This window comes from Meriones unguiculatus, chromosome 3 (assembly GCF_030254825.1).
Source record: "Meriones unguiculatus strain TT.TT164.6M chromosome 3, Bangor_MerUng_6.1, whole genome shotgun sequence".
Lineage (NCBI taxonomy): Eukaryota > Metazoa > Chordata > Mammalia > Rodentia > Muridae > Meriones > Meriones unguiculatus.
Genome location: NC_083351.1, coordinates 91,997,436 through 92,018,582, shown reverse-complemented (window position 1 = coordinate 92,018,582; position 21,147 = coordinate 91,997,436). Strand labels below are relative to the sequence as shown.

At 52.0% G+C, this 21,147-nt stretch overlaps 1 protein-coding gene across 1 annotated transcript; it reads left to right on the top strand.

Annotated features, from left to right (window-relative positions):
• The first annotated feature begins 10,442 nt into the window (after positions 1-10,442).
• Positions 10,443-19,797, top strand: Irx4 (iroquois homeobox 4). The gene is made up of 6 exons (XM_060378703.1): positions 10,443-11,256; positions 15,214-15,340; positions 15,782-16,033; positions 16,796-16,911; positions 17,696-18,027; positions 18,418-19,797. The coding sequence occupies exons 2-6, from the start codon at positions 15,296-15,298 to the stop codon at positions 19,218-19,220; spliced, it is 1,548 nt and encodes a 515-aa protein (XP_060234686.1). The 5' UTR covers positions 10,443-11,256; positions 15,214-15,295; the 3' UTR covers positions 19,221-19,797.
• The last annotated feature ends 1,350 nt before the right edge of the window (positions 19,798-21,147 follow it).

Below are 21,147 nucleotides of genomic sequence, written 5' to 3'. Positions count from 1 at the left end.
TATCAGGACCCCAATAGTCATGTCAGAAAAACCCAATAAACAGGCTGGCAAGCCTCCTGGTCACCTATTTTCCACATGTAGTCCAGTGACAGTTAATCTGAGAGCCTTCATACCCTGCCTGAGCAGCTTGGCCGTGACACTGGGCTGGGCCTTCTAGGGACCCCCTGCATTACAGTGACTATCCCTGAAGCCCCGTGGTGCAGGGCCATTGCCATAGCTCATCTGCCTGTAAGACTCAGTTATCTCCATCTTCTCCTTTGTGAGTGTGTAGCCCAGCCACTGAGGAGAACACACGTGACCAAGATACAACCCACGGGAAGTTCCCAGCCTGTTCCCTGACTCTCTCTAGGTTGGCTGTAATGTTAGCCCCTTGTCTGCAGGACTCTCACTAGGAAAGAGGGCATCCAAGCAAAGCAGGGGAGCCAAAGGTGAACACTAGACTGATACAGTTTTTCTCTCTGCAGGTGGCACTCTGGGGCATCCTGGTGCTCAACCAATCACACTCTCACACTTTGCACCAAGATGTGGAAACCTGCACTTTGGAACCAGGAAACAAAAAATTCAACCAAAGCCGTGATCCTGAGTCAAGAGCAGACTGTGACACCAACCAAAACACATACACACACACACACACACACACACACACACACACATACACACACACACAACCAGAAAATGAGGATCCTGAAGGCAGTGTGGCCAGGAAGATGTGCATTGATTTCCTGTTGGGCACGGGCTTCAGGGATCCGCAGCCAATAAAGAGATCTTGCTCCGCTATGTGACAATAATCCAAACCGTCCAGGACTCACAATATTGAACCAAGCTGCCATGACTTACAGGCGAGCTTAGAGCCATCATCAAATTGAACACAATCTTTTATTTCTGGGCTCCCTGTGAAAACTACCCCCATTCTGCCCACTCTTCTCAGGACATCAGCTGCAGGTAACTGCTTCTGCCTCCTCGCTGGGCTTCTGTCCCCAGCTGCAAAATGAGAATTAGAGCAAAATCCATGTCTGCAAACGACATACTTTGTGCTCCTCAGCAAGTCACCCACAGAAGTCTCCTTGGCTTATCCAGTACCCAGTTGGTTCTGCTCTCAAAACTGAAGCAAAGAGAAAACACCAACAAGTTTCAAACACAGTGGGGAGGCATTGCAAAGTATGAAGATCTAGGACTTTAGACAAGGTCATTCCTCTGCCAACTGGATAGGATAGCCAGGGCTTGAAGAACTTCCATCTGAACAAACTGACAACCCCATTTACCTACTCATGTGCACAGTGACTGAATGAGCAAGAGAAAGAGGTTAGTTACAGGGAGTCTTCCTCCAACGGGACATCAATGTTGTGGAGAAACCACTCCGGAGATTGTTTCGGGGAACAGCGTCTGCTTTATTGCAAGGGAGAAGCCTATTGGTTAGCACATAACCTCACATTAGATAATGCACGCTCATGCCACCTGGGTCTCTATGTGGGAGAAGCTTCTGCACAGGTGTATACACCCTGCGTGCTGCTTCTGCCCAGGTGCTCCAGCTGCAGATGCTGCTTCACGGTCCCTTTCTCAGAACCCAGATCAGCCTCTGTCTTTCAAAGCATCTCGTCTTCTGTGCTGCAGGTGCCACCTGTGAGGCTACGGAGAAAAGCGTGTCGGCACTGGGTGGGGCTCATCCAGAGCAGCAGCTAGGCCTGCTCAGCAGATGGGCTTGAGAACTGAATGTGAAATTCCACCCTATGTGCTCACGTGTTTGAGCACCTCATCCCCAGCTGATGGCGCTGTTTTGAGAGTCAAGGTACCGCTGGTAGTAAAAGGCTAGCAGGAGCCGGCCTCAAGCGCTGAAGCCAAGCCTCCAATTCTCTGCTAATGTGCCATTGAGATCTGCAAGCCATACTCCCCGCCATCTTGGCTGTCTACCATGGTAGTAGGCCATATGCCGAGAGCCAAAGTAAACTTCTCCCTTAATCATAATTGTTTCTGCTGTGAGTTCATCACATTAAGAGAACTGTAATTGGTACACTGGGGTGACAGGGGGTGGGGAGGTTGCAGCAAAATGCTTAGTCAGTAGAGGCACTTGTGCACAGGACCAGTGACTTGAGTTTGATTCCTAGACCCCACAAAGTGAAAGACATGATCCTTGAGAGCTATTTTCTGATCTCTATGTGTGAGCAATGGAATGCCTATACCTGCACACTCGGGTATGCACATACACACACACACAAAGAAAATCAATAAATTTAAAATTAATAATCAGCCAAAGGGCAAGTGAGAATGGTCAGTGAGCTACTTTCTTTGAAACCATGTCCATGTAAAACCTGCAGTCATCACTTCCTCCCACATCTCAGCGGTGACTCTCAGAGCTGCAAGTGAGCTTTGTAGCTACAGGAGAAGTTGGAGAGTACAGCTCATAAGCTTTCTCCTTATAAAGAAGAAAGCGGAAGCACATGGCAATGAGCAGAGTGGCTGAACTACTGGAGACCCTTACAGATCTCTCTAATGCCATCACGTTCTTCTGGGATCATTCATCTCCCCCACACTCCACACAGCATACCTGTAATTAAATCAGTGTACCATGTGGACAACTGAGAGTTGACAGGGTTTAAATGTTCCTACAGTTAGACCAGTCACATGATATATTAAAACAAATTTCATTGTGAAAGATGTGTATGTGAAAAATATAAACAGGACTGTCAGATCTGTGTGATAAAGGCAGTGCCTTTGGCGATGACCAGAGAAACAGTCATAGACTAAAAAGATTCTGAGCCCTACCTTACACCATGCCCCCAAAACAGAAGCATCATAGAGACCAAAGGCCTATCTGTTCCAACTGAAATTATAAAATTAAAAAATAAAATAACAGGAAGCAGATAACTAATGGGTGGTAATAGATTTGGCCACATCAAAATAAAACATTTCTGTTAAACAATTAGTGTTAAACAATAGTGATAGAGATATCAAATATTAAATGTTTTTACTTGCCTTAAACTATGAAAAAAAAACCTACAAAATAAGGCTCGGGATTTTTAGAGCGATATTAAAACTTCTCTGGTCTTTTGTGCACTGAGCCACATGCTGAGTTTTACTGGTATTTTTCTAGACACACAGAGGGAGCCCTGAGTCCACACAATTTGCTCACAACCGTGATGGTAGAATGGCCTCCTGAAGGGAAAAAGATAAAGACAACCTTGAAAATCAAGCACTTTTGTTTAAAGTTCTCATGAGAACAAAAGGCTGTGAGTTTTGTTTTTTCAGTCTACAATTAGTGTTGCTGTGTGTATGCTTACAGCTGTGTGATGGTGGTGGTAGTGGTTGTTACTTTACAGTGTGGAAGGATCCTGATCAAACCCTTGCACATGCTGAGTGAGTGTTCTGCTACTGAGCTGTCTCCTTGACATTGTATATGTTGTCCTAACATTATATTTCCCCTGTAATTGGTGGACAGATAGCCCAGTGGACAAAGCACTTGTCTCAGGAGCCTGGTGACAAGAGTTCAAGATTCAGAACCTACATAAAGGCGGAAGGAGAGCAATGACTCCGAAAGTTGTCCTCTGACCCTCACATGTCTGATGTACACACACTAATAATAATAATAATAATAATAATAATAATAATAATAATATGAGCTGGATGTGGTGGCATATACCTGTAATCCTAGGAAGGTAGAGACAAGAAGATCATGAAGTCCAGGCTAGCCTGAGCTACATTGCAGAGCAAGCAAGAGAGAAAGAGACAGAGAAAGAGAGAATCTTCCTATGTCCTCCTTCAGGATCAGTTCTAATAAATGTAGTCCTCACTCCTCACCAGGGAAACTTCTCTTTGAAACAGAGGGAAACCATTATGAAAACCATAACCAATCAGAATGCAGAGTTGTGAAGCCCAGTCCCAATGGCCTCATCTACAAAACACTCCCATACCTAAGACTCAGGAAACATTATGCAAGTCGGAACAGAATTGTAAGATCAGAGAGTTTGCTGTGAGAGTGTCTTCTAGGAATATCAGGAGCTGCACTCATAAACTCTCACCAAATGACTGCACAAACATGAGCTGAAAAAAGACAACAATAGGCATGCCAAAGTGGATGGAGGAAAGCTCACAGACCTTGACCCGACATGAAGAACTACAGGGAAAAAAGGAAGACTGAGAGCAGGAGAAACCGTGTTTCCAGGGGAAGAGCACATCAGTTGGTTATCCAATACCAAATTGTCTTCCTTGGTGTAAAAACATACACATATAAGTAATATTATGCAGGCTGACCAGGTAACAGTTAGGAATATTTATGCATTTACATATACATATACATATTTTTTCAATAACAATTAATGAAAAAAGACCATGAATTTGGAAGAGAATAAGGAGAAGTATATGGGAGGATTTGAAAAGAAAAAAATAGATAGGAGAAATGATATAATCTTAAGAATAAAAGAAAAATATTTTAAGAAAGAACCAAAAAAGAAAAGAAACCAAGGACTTGGTAGAGAACTTGCCTAGCATATCCAAGGCCATGGGTTCTGTCCCTAGAACCACACACACACACACACACACACACACACACACACACAGAGATATATATATATACATGTATATATCTCCTCTGTCCAGTTGCTTCCTCTGTGGTAGAATATTAACAGATAGTCACCTAATCCACAGTTGTACTATAATATGCAATTATAGAATTCACAATCCTATCACAGTATAATCCAAAAATGATATATAATCACATTGTGATCTTATCTATCTGACTTGTATCAGTGGGACGAAGCAGGCTGTGCTACTGTAACTAACAGCCCCTGCGTCACATGGGACTTCTAGCCTAGGTGATTAGAGCTTCTGCTCCGTGTACCACATTGGGGAGCCAGGCCAGGGTTTCTACCATTTGGAACACTGCTTGCCTCAGTAGGAGAAAGGGCGGGGATGAATTAACCGGTGTCTCTTAAGGGCTTCTGTGTAGAAGGGTCAGACATCACCTGCCTTCATTCCTCTGGCCAAGGGCAATCTGAGGAATGAAAATGAGCTAAGCTGCACTAGGGCCTCACACAGCCTGCTGCTGCTGTGCCAGTTCCCTGGCAGAACAATCATGGGGCAGGCCTGGCCAAGAAAACCCTGACAGGGAAAGCCCAGCATTGCCCAGCATGGGGAAGTGCCAGAATCATCCCTACTCCTGGACCTGGCCTCCTTTGCTGGCTCTTTGTCCTTAGTGGTGCAACTCTACCTCTTGGTTCTCTCATGACTATGAGCCACGGTGTCTCCCCAAGCCTTCAGACTGCACATAGCACAGAAGATAGAGAAGCCTACTTTGCTTTACTCTCCCGGTCTTATTACATGCTCACCCACTGTGTGGTGGGTGCTGTTGCCTCTCCCTGGGTGCTCACAGATCACAGCGTGTACCTTCTCTTCCTGTGTTCACAGCTTATCTGCCACCTTCTGATACAAAAGAGACTTCAGGCATACCCAGTAACTGTGCGTCACCTTGTCTAAGCCACTGTTAAATGTGCCCTTTGCTCTCCTTTCCTGGAAGCCATCAGCCTTGCTTCCTTGTGAACCTACATCATCAGATGTCCACCTTATTTCCTGTGCCAGGAGCTGTGCACCAAATAAGCCAGAAAATCAGAAACCAACAAACGCCACCACTGAGGAGCATTTCTTGTAGCCTCGCAGGGAGAGAACATCAGAGAAAGAATAGACTACACTGAATGGATGCCAGGCCATAACCAAGTGAGAGAGCACAGAGGTGCTGTCAGAAGGCTTGGGGGAAACTTCATAGAGTTAGAGACTGAGAATACAATGAGATCTTCCCTACACGACATGGGAGGAGAGATAGGGGGTCCCAGAGTTGGGAGCACACCCACATGAAAGCCATAATGAGGCTGGGAGTTCAGTCTGAAGAAGTGGCTAAGGGGTGCCAAGTCTAGTGTGCCAGGATGCGACCTTATTTGGAAGCAGGATGGTGGCAAACACAAACAGGATGATCTTATCCTGGGGCAGGATGGGCGCCAACCAATGTGACTACAATCCTTAAAGAATGGCATGAGTGCAGAGAATGTTCCACAGAGAGGAAAGGCAGAAAGGCCAGCAAAGTGTGCAGGGAACTCCAAAGTTTGCCAGCAACTGAGGAAGAAGACACCACTCCTCCAGGAAGCCTGGTGCTGTTGCCAACACCCTGAGCTCATGCCTCTGGCCTCTGCTGTCTGCATCACAGCCTTCAGCCTGTTTCAGTAAAGACACAGGCAACCTCCTGCCAAGGAACCTGGAGTCCAGAGCCCAGGCCAGTTCCAACGTGGTGTCAGCCAGTTTCCTCTCAGGAGATTGAATCACAGACAATAAGCGCATCTCCTCATCCTTTCCAAACAGAAAATGAAAAGGTTGCTAAACGCACAGTAATTTTAACTGATTCATTCATTGATCTGACTACTTTTAAAGTAAGACGGTGAGTATTTCTGTCACACTTTGAAGTTGAGCTCCAGAGCTTCGTCTCCCCCCTCAGGTTATTTTATAGCCATTAAGAATGTGTTCCTTTTATCTGGGGCCTTCAATTAATTGAATTTCAAAAAAACTACTATGAAACGTCAGTGTGTGTGTGTGTGTGTGTGTGTGTGTGTGTGTGTGTGTGTGTGTGCATGTGTTCCTTGGGGACAATCCTGTGTGATCTGCTGCCACAGTCATTAGCAGTGGCCATTACGCTGGCCATTGCCTCCAGCTACTCTGAAGTTTAACTGGGGATTTGTGATGTTACCTCCACTGGCCAGAAAAAGCACTTAAATTTTCAGCCTTTGGGTCACTGGTCACCTCTTTAAATGACCTCTTAAAGGAGACACACCAATGAGAACAGGACAGCCCACTGCAAACTTTATAGGCTTTTTCTAGGCATTGCTGACTTGACCTCACCTGACAGGAAGCCCTGATGAGGAACCCTAGTGACCATGTCCAAATGGCAAACGGAATGGGAAAGTCTGCTGAGAGGTCAGGCCTCAGAGCGGCCAGGGGAGGCCACCTGCGCATGCCCATCGCGCTGCTCTGTGAAGTGAGAGGTCAGGCCTCAGAGCGGCCAGGGGAGGCCACCTGCGCATGCCCATCGCGCTGCCCTGTGAGGACGCCACAAGCTGTCTTGACATCTTCCATTCACTAGATTATTTTCTGCCTGCAATCACATGTTTGTCTGTACATAAGAACCCTTGGAGAACAGACGTGAAATTTTCTTTTTATTTTCACCATTGGGTACTTACTGTCATAGTCAGTGTTCTATTGCTGTGAAAAGACACCATGACCATGGCAACTCATATAAAAGAAAGCGCTTAACTGTGGCTTGCTTTACAGCTTCAGAGGTTTAGTCCATTACTATCATAGCAGGGAGCATAGCATGCAGCAGACATGGTGCTAGAGAAGTAGCTGAGAGTTCCACATCTGGATCCTGGCAGCAGAGATAGAGACAGACAGACAGAGACAGACAGAGACTGAACCTGACCTGGCTTGGGCTTCTGGAACTTCAAAGCCCACCCTCAGGGACACATTTCCTCCATTAAGGCCACATCTACCCCAATGAGGCCACACCTCCTAATCCTTTCAAACAGAGCCACTCCCTGGTGACCAAGCATTCAAATCTATGAGCCTACGAGGGTCATTCTTATTCAACCCACCATAGGTACGTAGTCTTTCTCCTGAAACCTCCAGAAAGGAAACTTACGTGGTCCCTGTCTGAAGGCCCATTATCTATCTACTGTTTAATTTTTCTGAGATTCCTTCTATAAATACTTGCTCACTCACATAGGATGTCTTTGTACATTTTTCTCTGCCTACAAAAGCTCTTTAATTCTATAATACATCAAAGATATGTATGAGATTCACACATGCCTATGTGTGCTGGCATCTTCCGGAAAGATTCAAAATCAGCCTCATGTGGCTGACTTTTCCAGCCTGGGTCTTCACAATCTGAGACTCTGCTTGGTAAACACTACAAGCTCAAGCATATAGAAGGATGGAAGATGTTTGTGTTAACAGCCTTTCATTGGTAAACTTGCACTGGAAAATGTGCTGAGGCATTTTGATTCTGAGAGCCAGCCTAGCTGTCCAGAAGAAAGGACAGAAAACTAGATTTTCCTCTCTGGGCTTGGTTCCGATGCTGCAAGGATGGAACAGAAGGAACAGAGGAGACTCTGGGTAGGCGTTACCTTCTCTAATGTAGATGCAGTCACTCTCAGCACTGACCACACCTTACCAACCCTGTCCCAGGCCACTGCTACCTGTCTCCCCAGATGCTACCCACCAGCCTCTGAGGACCACTGTGCCTATTGGTTCTTCTGGCCAAGGATGCCTCTTGGCCCAGTCAGAAATGTTTTTTTTTTTCCTTCTGGGTCCCCAGAGAGGATTAGGCAGGAGGACAAGGCCCTGGACCCCACAGGGATGATGGACACTGGGCAGCTTTGGGGCCAGGCCTCAGTAAACTCTGGAAGCTGAGCCCCAGATGCCTGTGCGTGTTGTAGCAAAGTCTAGGTGAGGAGGAGGCAGCCACGTGGCCAAGCCCCAGGGGCACAGAGACTTTCATTCCAGATCACACTCTGGCAGCTGCGCCAAGAGGAAAGACAAAAGAGAGATTGAAAGAGGATCTGAGGGGCACAGCCATGTGGGCAGCACCAGCCTTGTCAGCTGCCAGAGCCACCCACCTGCTGGTCCCCAGGACTGTTCCCTGAAGACACACCCCAAGCTGTAGACCCACTTTCCAGATTGACCACCCACTCTGAAGCCAGAAAAGGGACTTTCCCTGCAGGCTTTTCTGGCCAAAACCTGGGGTATTTCCATCATTTCTACAGCATGCCAGTTCAGGAGGGCCCCAAAACAGCAAGACGGCTTAGGGAATCTACCCTACCCAGCAGTTTGAGGGCTCAGGGCAGTCGTTAGTGGCTGATATCTGTAACCACTTCATCCAGTAATCAGGGCAAGGTCAGGCCAGGCAGCGTTCAGCTAACTGAACTCTAAATTAGGAGATGGCACCCGCTCTTCCTCACATGGAAGGTACCAGAGAGTCTGCTGATGTGTGTTAATTCATTAAACTCCTGTGGTGGCATGTGTATCCCATGTAGTCTGGGTCATGAAGATAAAACAGGCCATGGTTTGCGTACTTTGACGTTTCTAGACTGCCACTGATACTTAAGGAAGCCTTGGTGAGCATGAAATGAGCCAAGCCAACTACAGCTGTAACACTCATGAGCACATGCGCCTTGCTTCTATTAACCTTAAAAAGAACCTAAGACTCACCTGAGAAGCCAATGCGCCTGTCTGTCTACCCAGCTAAGTGCAAGGACCTTCCTACAAACCCTAAAAACTCCAGCACAGGGTAGAAAACCAAAACGCCTACTCCTTCCCTGCGGGCAAACATACCCTCTCTCTACTTTCTTCTAGTTGAAATTAGGCAAGTGTTCCAACCTTCCAAAGTGGGTGTTTTCATCGATCCCTGTATAAAGAACACACCCAACCCCCATTTGCCTCATAGCCTTGAACCAAATAGAAGGGGCGACACCCAGATCCAGAATCCAGGTCCCCTCTCCTCGTTCACTGAGGCTGCACTGGTGACCTCGCTGCTTTCACGTTTCCAGGGCAGGTAGTGATTTAAGCGGTGTCCTGCCCACAGCAGCCCAAAGAGCAAAGAGCACCAGCTCAGCCTGGCTGGGCGCTGCTGGCCTCCTTTCTCTCAATGAAGAAGATAGATGAGTGAAATCTGCAGCCACAGACTAGCTCCACGCTGCTGGGGAAGCAAGCAGTTTGGAATTATTCCTCTAGCAGCTGCAAAGCGCTCTGAGGTGGACAAGAGCAAAGAGGAAAAAAAATCGGAGATAACTTTCTCAGAGATTATCTAACCCAACAAATCTCGACTGTCATTGCACTGCCATGGATGATGAAGAGAAATAAGTTGGTTTCTTGAAGTGAAAACTATGCCTGGGAAGGGTGTCCTGCAGAAAGCCAGGGGCTCAACAGGGCTCACCACCCTGCTTCTCTCCTGCACTGAGACCTGTGCAGGGCAGCAAGTCCACAAAAGGAGTCTTCAGGAAACCGAAAGGCAAAGGCTCTGCTGCTGAGGAGGGGGGGGGGCTGGGCCTGCCTGGTCCTGCTTTCTGCCTTGGGCTCCAGCCTCAAGAAACCAATGGACATCTGTCCTCCCGTTGGTCCCCAGGGCAGAGGCCCAGCTACCTGACTCTGGACAGTCCTGAAGTAAACTTCCTCCCAGAAAGGTCACAGATCTCCTGGGCCCCTAAGCGGTTTCTGTCAAACTGCACTGTTCATTCCTCTTGCTCAAGTCTGTGAGGAAGGCCTGCTGCCTAAAGAGCCAAGAGTCAGGTTGGTTGGGACTATCGTGGATACAGGAGAGCACCAGAACCGCTGCCTTCCTGTGGATGTTCTGTGGAGGAAGGGACAGGAAAGGGGATGGGGAGGCTTGAGAGCCTGTTCTGCTCTCAAGGATAGCACTGTGCAGGACAGGGAAGAAGAATCTCTGTCCTGAAAGGAGAGGAGCTATCTCTCAGCCACACAGTAGGAGGGAGGAAAGGGAACCATTTAAAGACAGGCCCACAAACCCAAGGCGGCTGAATCCACACACCAGGCCAAGCATTTGACCAAACCAGGGACCCGTGTCCTCTGCTGTCCTGGTAGGGTTGGGCTGTCCTCTCAGGCCCCAGGCGTTTTCAGCCAACCATCCTGAGGAAGCCAAGCCTGAACCCTCACCCTCAGGAACCCCCTCATCCCAGCCCCTACACCCGCGCACCCGGTGCGAGGCCAGGGCGAAGGGGAAAGTTGGCAAGCGCTGGGCGCCCGCGGGGGGAAAGCGTTAATGGGCGGCCGGGTGGGAGCAGCTCGCTCGCTCGCCCACGTCACGCCGGTGCGGGCTCGGCTGACGACCGCGGCGCCTGGGGACGCCGGCGCGCTCCGCTCTCCAGGTGCTCCGCCTGGAAATGTCTCCATTAGTTGTCGCTTGCTCCCCGCCGGAGCGCGCGCGCCCAGCGGCCGCGCAGAGCCCTAGCGGGCGGCCAGGAGTGGCCCGGCGCCACCGCAGGTAGGCAAGGTCCCCTCGCCTGCCCCCGCCCTGGGGTTCAGAGACCCCTCCCCCCCCCTTTCGAGAAGGCGGAGGAGGCAGAGGCTCCTCGCGGCCGCCGAGGGGCGCGGGGCGGCGGCGGCGGAGACGACGGCTGCGGCTGCGGCGACTCCCCCGTGCGTCCCGGGCTGCGCGCTGCTCCCGGAGGCCCTGGAGCCCGAGCGGCGCGGGCCGGTTCTTTCCTAGCGCAGGTAAGGAATGGGCTCTGCTCAGCAAACTTTGCAAGGATCGCTCTTGCGCTGGAGGGGACAAAGTTTGCTTCTAGCGGATAGGGTCTTAGGAAGCTGCTGCATTTGCTGCAAGTTTTGGGAAGCATTTGGAGAGGATTCTGCATCCGGGTGCGGGATGCCCGGGTCCCCGCGGACCGTGGTGGCTTGCGCGGGATAGAACAGCTTGTGTTCTTGGCAGCCCCGAGTGCGCTCTTTCCTTTCTTGGGCAGAGCAGACCGAATGTTCCATGGGGGTGCAGCAGGGTAGCTGAAGAGAGCCAGAAAGGAGGGCATTGGGGAAGCAACTGAGAATTTCAAAGCATCTCCCAGCAACTTACCCCACTGTCTGGGTGAGGGGAGTAAGGTTGACTGTGGAAAGATGTCCTGGGATGGGGAAGAGGGTGCCTGCGCCATGCAGCACCTGAAGCATCTCTCTGATCCCACTGAGCGTCCACTGAGCGTCCAAAGTGGACCCAGGCACCCCCAAGCTCTGGCCTGAGAGCTTTGTCTGAGGGCACCTCAGACAGAAAGGCCCTTTCCTGGTACCTGGCTTCTGTATGGCTTTGGGTTGTAGCCAACTCCTCTCTGGGCTGGAATAGGCTCCCATGGAGCTCACGGTGTGGTTAAGAAGTGCTCCAAGAATTACTCTGGAAAGTCAGGACTTTGCTGGTGGCAGAAACATCAAGGCCGGGTCTGTCTTCTGAGAAGCTCTGACCGGTGCTATGGCTATCATTAACGTCGGAAAATATTGGTGGTCCCTGGGCTCCTAATCTTGGTGCTAACTGCTCCCTGCTCCACCCCTTTGCTGTCTGATCAGGCCTTCAGTCTCTGATCTTTTGAAGCCCTCTTCCAGCCTGCAGGGAGCCAAGTGGCTCTGGCCATTCTTCTGAATGATGTATTTACATCTAGGGTTCCTGCGAGTTTCTGGGCACAGCATGGACCATCTATGAAAGCTCATTTTAGCTGAGTGTTCCTGAGATTCTGGGACTTCTGTCTGTTCTTGGAAAGGCCTGTGCCTCTGCTTGAGGCTTGGTCTTTGAGGAAGGCATCCCTATATCTGCAGCAAGGATGTCCTAAGGAGCATCTCACTCGGGCAGGAAAGCTTCCGCCAGGTAGCAGATTGTGAGGAGGACCAGTGTAGGTACTGACCAGAGACAGGCCTGGACAGTAGGGCCTGAGTGACGGCAGAACAGGCCAGTGGAGTCCCTGACTGGCCCCTGCATGGAGCAGGCAGGGTGTAGAGCATGAATGTGCATCTTCAGGGAGAGTGGGGCCCAGTGTTCCTGATTTCTAGGTCCAGGGAGAGCATAACTAGAGACAACAACACCACTTGGGGCCTGGAAGCTCTCACTGGAAGGCAAACCAAAATGTTGCATTGAGGACCCCAGGAAAGCCTTCCCCAGAGGCCCTGAGGGGCTCTGGCTTAGTTCAGTACCCCAGTACAGAGCCCACTTGGAAGATCAATGGAAGTCCTGGGGGCAACCTCCCAACCCCAGCCTCGTGTGTCCGGAAAAGGAAACAGAGAGTGCTTCTTCTGGGTGCACTCCAGCTGAAATCCCCAGGGGCACACATACACACACACACAGGCAGCAGTCTGGTCTTCCCTCTCCTTCCCAACCGGCCTGTGCTTACAACAGTCCCCAAGGCCCGGGCCTCAGAAATGAAGTGACAAAAAGACCAATCATGAGCAACTCCAGTCCAGGCTGGATTCCTGCTCCCTCAGCCTCTTCGGTCCTGTACAGAGCCCCTCCCTTGCCAGCACCTCATTATAGAAAAGAAAGCGAGTTGCTAGTAAACAATAAGTAACAAACGAAGGTGGGTATTCAGCAAAAGCCTCAATAAAGCCTGTAAACTGAAAGAGGCTAGAAGGGAGTTGGGGGAGGGGAAGAGGCAGGAAGAGGGAGAGGCTGAGATTCATTTCTACTGGAGAAGCCCCGGTGGCTAGTTTCTTATTATTTACAGGAAGGTGGTATTAGCAATTCAGGTGAGAAAGAAATAAAAACAGCTTGCCCTGAAATCAATACAGAATTCAAAAACAATTATTAATGTCATTCGACTCGTGTTCTTTATATATGCATCTCTCCCGGCTACCGACGCTAAACTGTCTGAAGAATTTGCATGGGGCAGCTATTCATTATTTGCGATGGTTTCCCCCTTTGCAAGCAGTTCGGACGCGGCCGGCTGCGGTCCAGCGCGATCGGAGAACTCGTATTTTCATCTGTAAATTAAAGCAATTACGCAGCAGATATTATATGATGTGTACTGCCGTCTCCAGATAGTCATCCATCACCTTCAACCAAGCTGTCAGGGCCGGCAGATTTCGTTTCTGGGAGGCAGCCTTGCAGCTGGGAGAGGGCGCGAACGTCATCATTAATTAGAGGGTGGCCCTGGGGCGATTCACAGGTCTGAACCCAGGAATCTTTGGGAGCAAGTCTGCACAGCTCTGCGATGCGAGCGGCTCTGCTACCGGAGGAGCGCGAGAGGCTGGCCTGCCGGGCCAAAAGAAGTAGGGGCGAGCCTGGCGCTGGGAAGACCATGGCACGAAAGGCCGCCAGAGAATTTCGGGCGGCCTGGTACCCCCAAGCGCCCTGCAGGCTCCACTAGCCTCCATTTCGAACTCGGGGCAATATCTCAGGGCCCGGATTAGCGCAGGAAGTCTTCAGAAGCCGCTGGGCCTCGCAGAGCTCCTTAAGCTCCAGGCTGTGTGCAGCAGGCCGAAGGATGCCAGGATTGGGCGCACAACGCTCCCTTCCCTGTTCCCATTCCTGCTGCTCCCTAAGGTCAAGGAGCCTACGGGGGGGGGGGGGGGGGGGGGCGGGGAGCTCCGGGACCAAGTTGGGAAATGTGCTCTCCTAGCGAGCTGAGCTGCGCGGCTTCTGGCAGTCTGCGTCTCAGCCTTGGGATGCGGAAGGAAGCCACGGAGGGCTACCAGAAGAGGAGGGGAGAGGAAATGAAGCGAAGCCAGGCTGAGCAGTGGGCTGACCTGGAGTGGAGAAGGGGGAGGGGCCGTCTCCAGAGACAGCGAGCTGCCCAGAATGGCACAGTCAACCGGTGATAGACCCGGAAAGCCCCTCAGTACCTGGCCCCACCGATCCTGGGAGTTTGGGACTCTGGGAAGCGCCTGGGAGACAGGCGCGCACACCTGAGATCATGTTGCAATCAGAATACCGCTCTCCTGTGAGGACAGTTGGTTTTAAAGCTCTGCCTGGTGCAGAGCTGGAACTAGTGAGAGGTGTCGCTGAGACTCTTTTAAATCTCGGCAGCTAAGAAGTGTGCAGAGCGCCCAGGCATGCTGACTTGACCCGAAGGGCCTGCATGGTCTGCAGGACCTGCATCCTTCCACCCGGGTGCAAAGCTGCCAGGGCAGCAGGCGGCTGCAGCCAGCGCCCGGCTAATTTAACTGTTGATTACATCTTCACTGAAGACTCACTCGTGTGTCCCTTCATAGGTCTCATTTGTAATTGAGACTAATGATTACAGTGGGGTGTGAAGGAGCAGCTGCTCGTTAATTAATTTCTAATTAAAAGTGCCTTCCGTCCTCCGTGACTAAGGAGAAACACCGTTCGTTGGGGTGATATTGACTCCTTGGATGGAGTTCATTTGTTAAAGCTCGATAGCCCTCCGCCCTGCTGCCCTGATCACGCAGACACGGACTGTCCCAGCCCCACCAGGCCGGCAGCCAGTGACCTGCAGGCCAAGCTGCGGGGTCGGCACACATCAGCGCTTCTGCCTCTTAAAGCTGCTCTCATCTGGCTCGACAGCCTGCGAAACTCAGTTTTTAATTTTGTTTTTCTTTTTTGTTTTGTTTTGCAAAATATGTATTTCTGCCCTGGTGGTGAGGTCAATCCCCAGAGCTCCCTGGAGTGTTCAGGCTTCGAAGCTAAAAGAAAGTTTGAGCAGCACGTGGGGGATCTGACCACCTCTTGCCTTGCTCTCTCAGAGCCTAGGAGCCTGCAGCCCCGGAGCAGTGACCACACCGCGCACAGGACCCCAACGGCCCTCCAACCTTCTCAGGCCGCGCCATGTCCTATCCCCAGTTTGGATACCCCTATTCCTCTACTCCCCAGGTAAAGGTACACCTGCAAGAGCTTGTCAGCGGGAGCAGGAAAGGGAGGGGCCACCAATTGGTGTCATTTTGCAGAGAGCAGGGTCCTTGCCTGACTGTACTGGCCAAACACTGCTTAGTGGGAGGAGGACTTAGGGCCACTAGTAAAATCCTGTTGCTGGGTCTGGATTCCCTCTTGTTTAACCCATCAAACTGTGCCCTGGGGGATCCTAAGAAGCACTTGAGCCAGACGTACTTGGTGAGAACATACACAGGGCCTTGGAACCCCGTGGAGGATTTAAACAGCTGGCTGGGCCCCATGTGGCCAAAGAAAGCAAGGCCTAAGCTGGCTGACTGGGGGAGGGAGGAGCTCATATCTGGCTTAGACAACAGGAGGCCCTGAGGGTCAAGCGCCCTAGCCTCTGTCCGGGTGCCCATTCTTTGTGGTCCTTCTCTCCCCTAGTTCCTGATGACCACCAACTCCCTGAGCACGTGCTGCGAGTCGGGCGGCCGCACACTGGCTGACTCCGGGCCTGCAGCCTCAGCACAGGCGCCGGTCTACTGCCCTGTCTACGAGAGCCGGCTGCTGGCCACTGCACGCCACGAACTCAATTCAGCCGCCGCGCTCGGCGTCTATGGAAGCCCCTACGGCAGCTCGCAGGGCTACGGCAACTACGTGACGTACGGCTCTGAGGCGTCTGCTTTCTACTCGCTGGTAAGAGGACCAAGTCCCTCCCGCGCACAGTGCTCCGACCCGACCCCTGGATTTGCCACCCCAAGAGCTACTGCCCTGGATACCCTACTGGTTGGGCTGCGAGGAAAAGAACTTCCTATGTGCCTCCTGGCCGTACGCCCCAATGCACCCCTAGCCCTGTTCAGACTCAGGGGGGCCGACCTGCGAGCCGTGCTCGGATGTCTAGGCTGTTGCTGCCGGCTTAGTTTGCCACTGAGTTCTGATCAGGTTCCCTGCTTCTCAGAGGGGTTCCTCTCAGCTTCAGACACCCTCTGCCTTCTCCTCTCCCTCCCTCTTTTTCCTGTCCCTTCTCTCCGAACTTCACATCCTAGCTCCTCCCCTCTCCGCCCCCCTCCCCCTCCGCGCCCCTCCCTCTTGCCCAAAGCCTCCTCTCCACAGGGCTCATTATCCCTAGGCCCGGCAGCCTCCTAGGAACCCTTCTAGTCCATCCTCTTTCCCTCCTTCCAGGCTCCTTCGAGATCTCCCTTCTCCTCCTCTCTTTCCTTTTCCTCGCCCCATCTCACTTCACCTTCACCCGCTTCCCTACCTGAAGTCTGGCCAGCAATTCAGAGCCCCCCTTGACACTTCGGGAGCTGAGTACTGAGATCAGGAGATGAGTTGGAGTCTTCTGGTCCTTGGGGAGGTTTGGGGAGACTCGGGATCTCAGCGAAGCTAAGAGGGCTTAAGGAAGGGCTTCTATCTGGATACCCACAAGTCGTGGCCTCAAACGCTTTGGCTTTACAGAACAGCTTCGAGTCCAAGGATGGCACAGGATCTTCCCACGCCGGCCTAGCGCCCGCGGCCGCAGCTGCAGCCTACTATCCGTATGAGCCAGCTCTGGGCCAGTACCCCTATGACAGGTGAGGGATTGTACCTCCCTCTCCCTAACACTACAATACCAGCCACCCAGGACCCCACCTCATCACCACCACCAGGCCCCCTCCTGGGGGTGGGTAGACCAGAGGAGGGAGCGATTCCCTCAGGCAAGTGGTCCGTTCTACCCTTCCACACTCCATGTTTTTGGGAATGTGGAAATTCTCCCACTGCTGTGATTGTTCAAGCAAATTGATTCTAGAAAGTTCAGCCCACTGGGCTGATTCTTTCAAGGACCTGGAACATCTCCCTGAACTCCAGGAAACTCAACTCAGTTGAGTGCCTGAGCCAGGGCTACCAGCCCTACAGTGGGAAGCAAAAGAGGACACCCCCTTGGCCCTCAGCACCTGTTCTGGGGACAGCTCACCACTCCATCTTCCTATGGTACCATACCGGTTCAACTAAAAGCCCTGAACCTTGGGTCTCAGCTGCTACTCCCCACCTTTGTCTCTGGGCACAGGATCACAGGTTCATAGATTTGTGCTTTTTATGGTCATAGATTTGTGGTACCTTTTTATGGTTTTTGGATCAAAGTGGTAAGATAGAATCCCCATAAAAGATCAAAGAAATGTCTCTACAGAATGACAGAGGCCATGACCTCCCTGTCATTTTAATGACATTATCTTCACCCTTGCCCACAAAAGGCAAGGTGGGGACCATAAGTGCAACCCACCCCAGAGAGACATGGCATGTCCCTATGCACCCCACACTTGCTCGTTCCCTGTGATCTCCCGGGCCCGACTGGCACCCCATTGCAGAGCCTGTCTCCAGGTACGGGACCGTGGACAGCGGCACTCGGCGCAAGAACGCCACCCGGGAGACCACCAGCACGCTGAAGGCCTGGCTGCAGGAGCACCGCAAGAACCCGTACCCCACCAAGGGAGAGAAGATCATGCTGGCCATCATCACCAAGATGACCCTCACGCAGGTCTCCACCTGGTTCGCCAACGCGCGCCGGCGCCTCAAGAAGGAGAACAAGATGACCTGGCCACCTCGAAATAAGTGCGCAGATGAGAAGCAGAGGCCCTACGGGGAGGGCGAGGAGGAGGAGGCCGGCGAGGAGGAGTCCCGGGAGGAGCCTCTCAAGAGCGCCAAGAGTGAAGGTGGGTTGGAGATTCTGCAGCATGTGGGGAGTTTCTAGGAGCTGTCGGGGCTGGGGGAGGGGCAAATGGAAAGCTTTAGTGCCTGGGCATCAAATGAATGAACTATTTTCCAGTGAGATCTTGTACCTGGGGAAGGGAGACTGAATTGGTACCCTGTGAACATGGTAAAAGACATCCAAAGTCAAGTTAAAAAGCATCTCGTTTGCCATTAACTTGAGTCCAGATCTGCCCACTTCAAAACTCGCAGGCCTCTGGAGATGGAAGGACAGAGAAAGACCTGAGCTATTAACCAGTTGGGCATGGGGTCACTTTAACTCTGCTCTTAGGATAAAGGAAAGCTAGTTAAGCCATCCAGTCTCCTTCCACTGGCCACGTGTTCTCGCTTGACAGGTGCCATTGGCAAAGAGGACAAGGAGCTAGAACTCAGTGACCTGGAAGACTTCGACCCTCTAGGCGCAGAAACCTCAGAGTGCGATCTGAAGACGCCCTTTCAGCCCCTGGACAGCGGACCAGAGAGGATTTCTGCTTCATCTGACGGCCCCAGCACAGGCAAGGAGGCCTCCGCCACGCTCCGGATGCCCCTGGGCACCGCTGGTGGAGCTGCCGTGGATGAGGACCTGGAGAGGGCCCGGAACTGCCTCCAGAGCACAGTGGTTGCGCCAGACTCTGGCGCCGATGGCGGCCCACAGTCCTGCGAAGCCAAACTGAGCTTTGCTCCGGCAGTGGCGCCGCCGACCCTGGAGACCAAGCCCCGTATCTGGTCCTTGGCGCACACAGCCACCGCGGCTGCAGCCACAGCTCTGAGCCAGACTGAGTTTCCCTCCTGCATGCTGAAACGCCAAGGTCCGGCGGGTGCATCCACGGCGCCGCCGGCATCTTCGCCTGCAGTCCCTTCTGGGGCCCTGGATAGGCACCAGGACTCCCCAGTAACTAGTCTCAGAAACTGGGTGGATGGGGTATTTCACGACCCCATCCTTAGGCACAGCACTTTGAACCAGGCCTGGGCCACCGCTAAGGGCGCACTTCTGGATCCTGGCCCTCTAGGACGCTCACTGGGGGCGGGCACCAACGTACTGACGACGCCCCTGGCTTGCTCCTTTCCGCCCACGGTGCCCCAAGACGTCCCACCCGCGGGGGCCTCCCGGGAGCTGCTGGCTACGCCCAAGGCCGGTGGCAAACCCTTCTGCACTTAACACCCACCCACACGGTGGAGAAGGGAACTGGCGCTGCTCGGGTTGCAGGCGCTGACAATGGACCGTTTTTAATGAGTTTCCAAAAGAAGGGGGCAATTCCAAGCCAAGAATGCCAACCCACCTGAGACAGAGGATCTGAACTCAGGAGCCAGGACTATGGAGGAATCCCCTTGCGTTCTATCACCAGGCTTCCCCCGATCTTGCGTCCACTTGAGCCACCCCTGACCACCAAACAGACAGGAGAGCGCTCCCACAGCAGAGGGGGGGCCCCGCTGAAGCGCAAAGTTTACATCCAAAGTTTACATGAAAAAGGTATTTGGGTTCTGAGGCTTGTTTTGTGTCGCTGTCTCCTTCTGGGTTTGAGGCATGCTGGTGTTCGTTAAAAAGACTCCTCAGCCTGTTTTCCTTCGGACTTCATCCTCAGCACCTAAAGCTCACCAACGACACTCCCGCCGAGTTTACACTGCTGCACACTCTCGACTCGACAAAATTATGTTTTCTAAAATGTATGTTCACACCAGTAATTGCCTGTTTCAGAGAGAGGCTGATACAACAAAACTAATAAATCCTTGTGTCTGCATTGCAGAAGGAGCACATCTCACAGCTAGGGGCCCACAGGTGTGGCTGACCCCCAGGGGGAGGAAGAAAGGGCGGGCTGACCCAGACTCCACACACTACAGCAGTTGCCAATCTAAGTCTAACAAACCATTCTGAGATGTTAAAGACGCAGGAAGGGCTCTTCCCAACTCATAGTAAGTAGGTGTGAGAGCCCAAACGTTCAACTCTTCCCCACTGCCAAATGCCAGAATTTTGAGGAAATGCAGTTTCTTTGACCGAAATAAACGAATGTTTAGGCTTTCTAAATCCCCTGGGGAGGAGGTCATTGCCCTGAGGGCATCATTCCCGGAGCCAAGAGGCTCTTAACAGTTGCCTGTTATGTGACATCCGAGTCCCTCTTTCAAGAGATGCAGCCTGGGCCCTGTTGCTTCAAATTTAGCTTCTGTGTCGCTCAAGTTCTGAAGACCGGAGAGGAAATACCTTCGTAGCAGAAGTCAGGAGGCATGGCAAAAAAGACATGGGGCAAGAACACAGGGCTTGTGTCAGAAGCAGCCTAGGCTGAGGGCAGGCCTGGTTCTTCACCCATCGCAGTGCAGTCACCAGTGGAAGCTGCCTTGGACGCAGGTCCTTCCTTTGTGGTTCCAGAAGGCACCTGCTCCTGCCCAACATCCATTCCTGGCTCTCTGCTCATCCTCTGTTCATACCTTTCTAAACTTCCTAAAAGCCCTCAAAGTTCCTGGGAAGGTGGGAGTGGCAGGCAGAGGGACCTGTAAAGCAGAAAACCCAGGCAAGTTGCTATGACATTAAGGGGCTATTAGAATAAATTCTAATAGCCACGTAGACTCCAGCTGTGTATGCTAGACGCACCGCTTTTCATCGAAGAGAAACCAGACCTTTGATAGATGCCAGGTCTTTCCTCTGCAATCACAGGGGTGGGACTAGCCTGGAGCCTAGTGAAAGTCACACTAATGAGCCTGTAAGGCCAGCTTTGGAGACAGTTTACAGACCCCACGGGAAGAAGCCTTGCTGGAACCAGACCCCTAGGACTGAGAGGGTCCCCTGAGTGATGTTCCTCACCCTGGACCCTGGTTTCCAGCCCTTGGCCCTTGCACACTGAGTGGCCAACTGCCCCGCAAGCCGCAGGCCTGCCCTGGCCAGCACTCAGTAATTGGATTGTCCCGGCCTGCGCTGTCACCGCATTGACTTTCGCTCTCCTGGATGATATTATCGGGACGCGGAAGCTTGCCGCTGATGTGCCTGTCAAAAGGCTGTGGCGGGAGCCCCCGGCCTAGCGAGCGAGCATCAGCCAAGATAATTTGAAGTGAAATTTTCATTTTGACAGTAAACCCCTCAATTTCTAAAGGCTCCG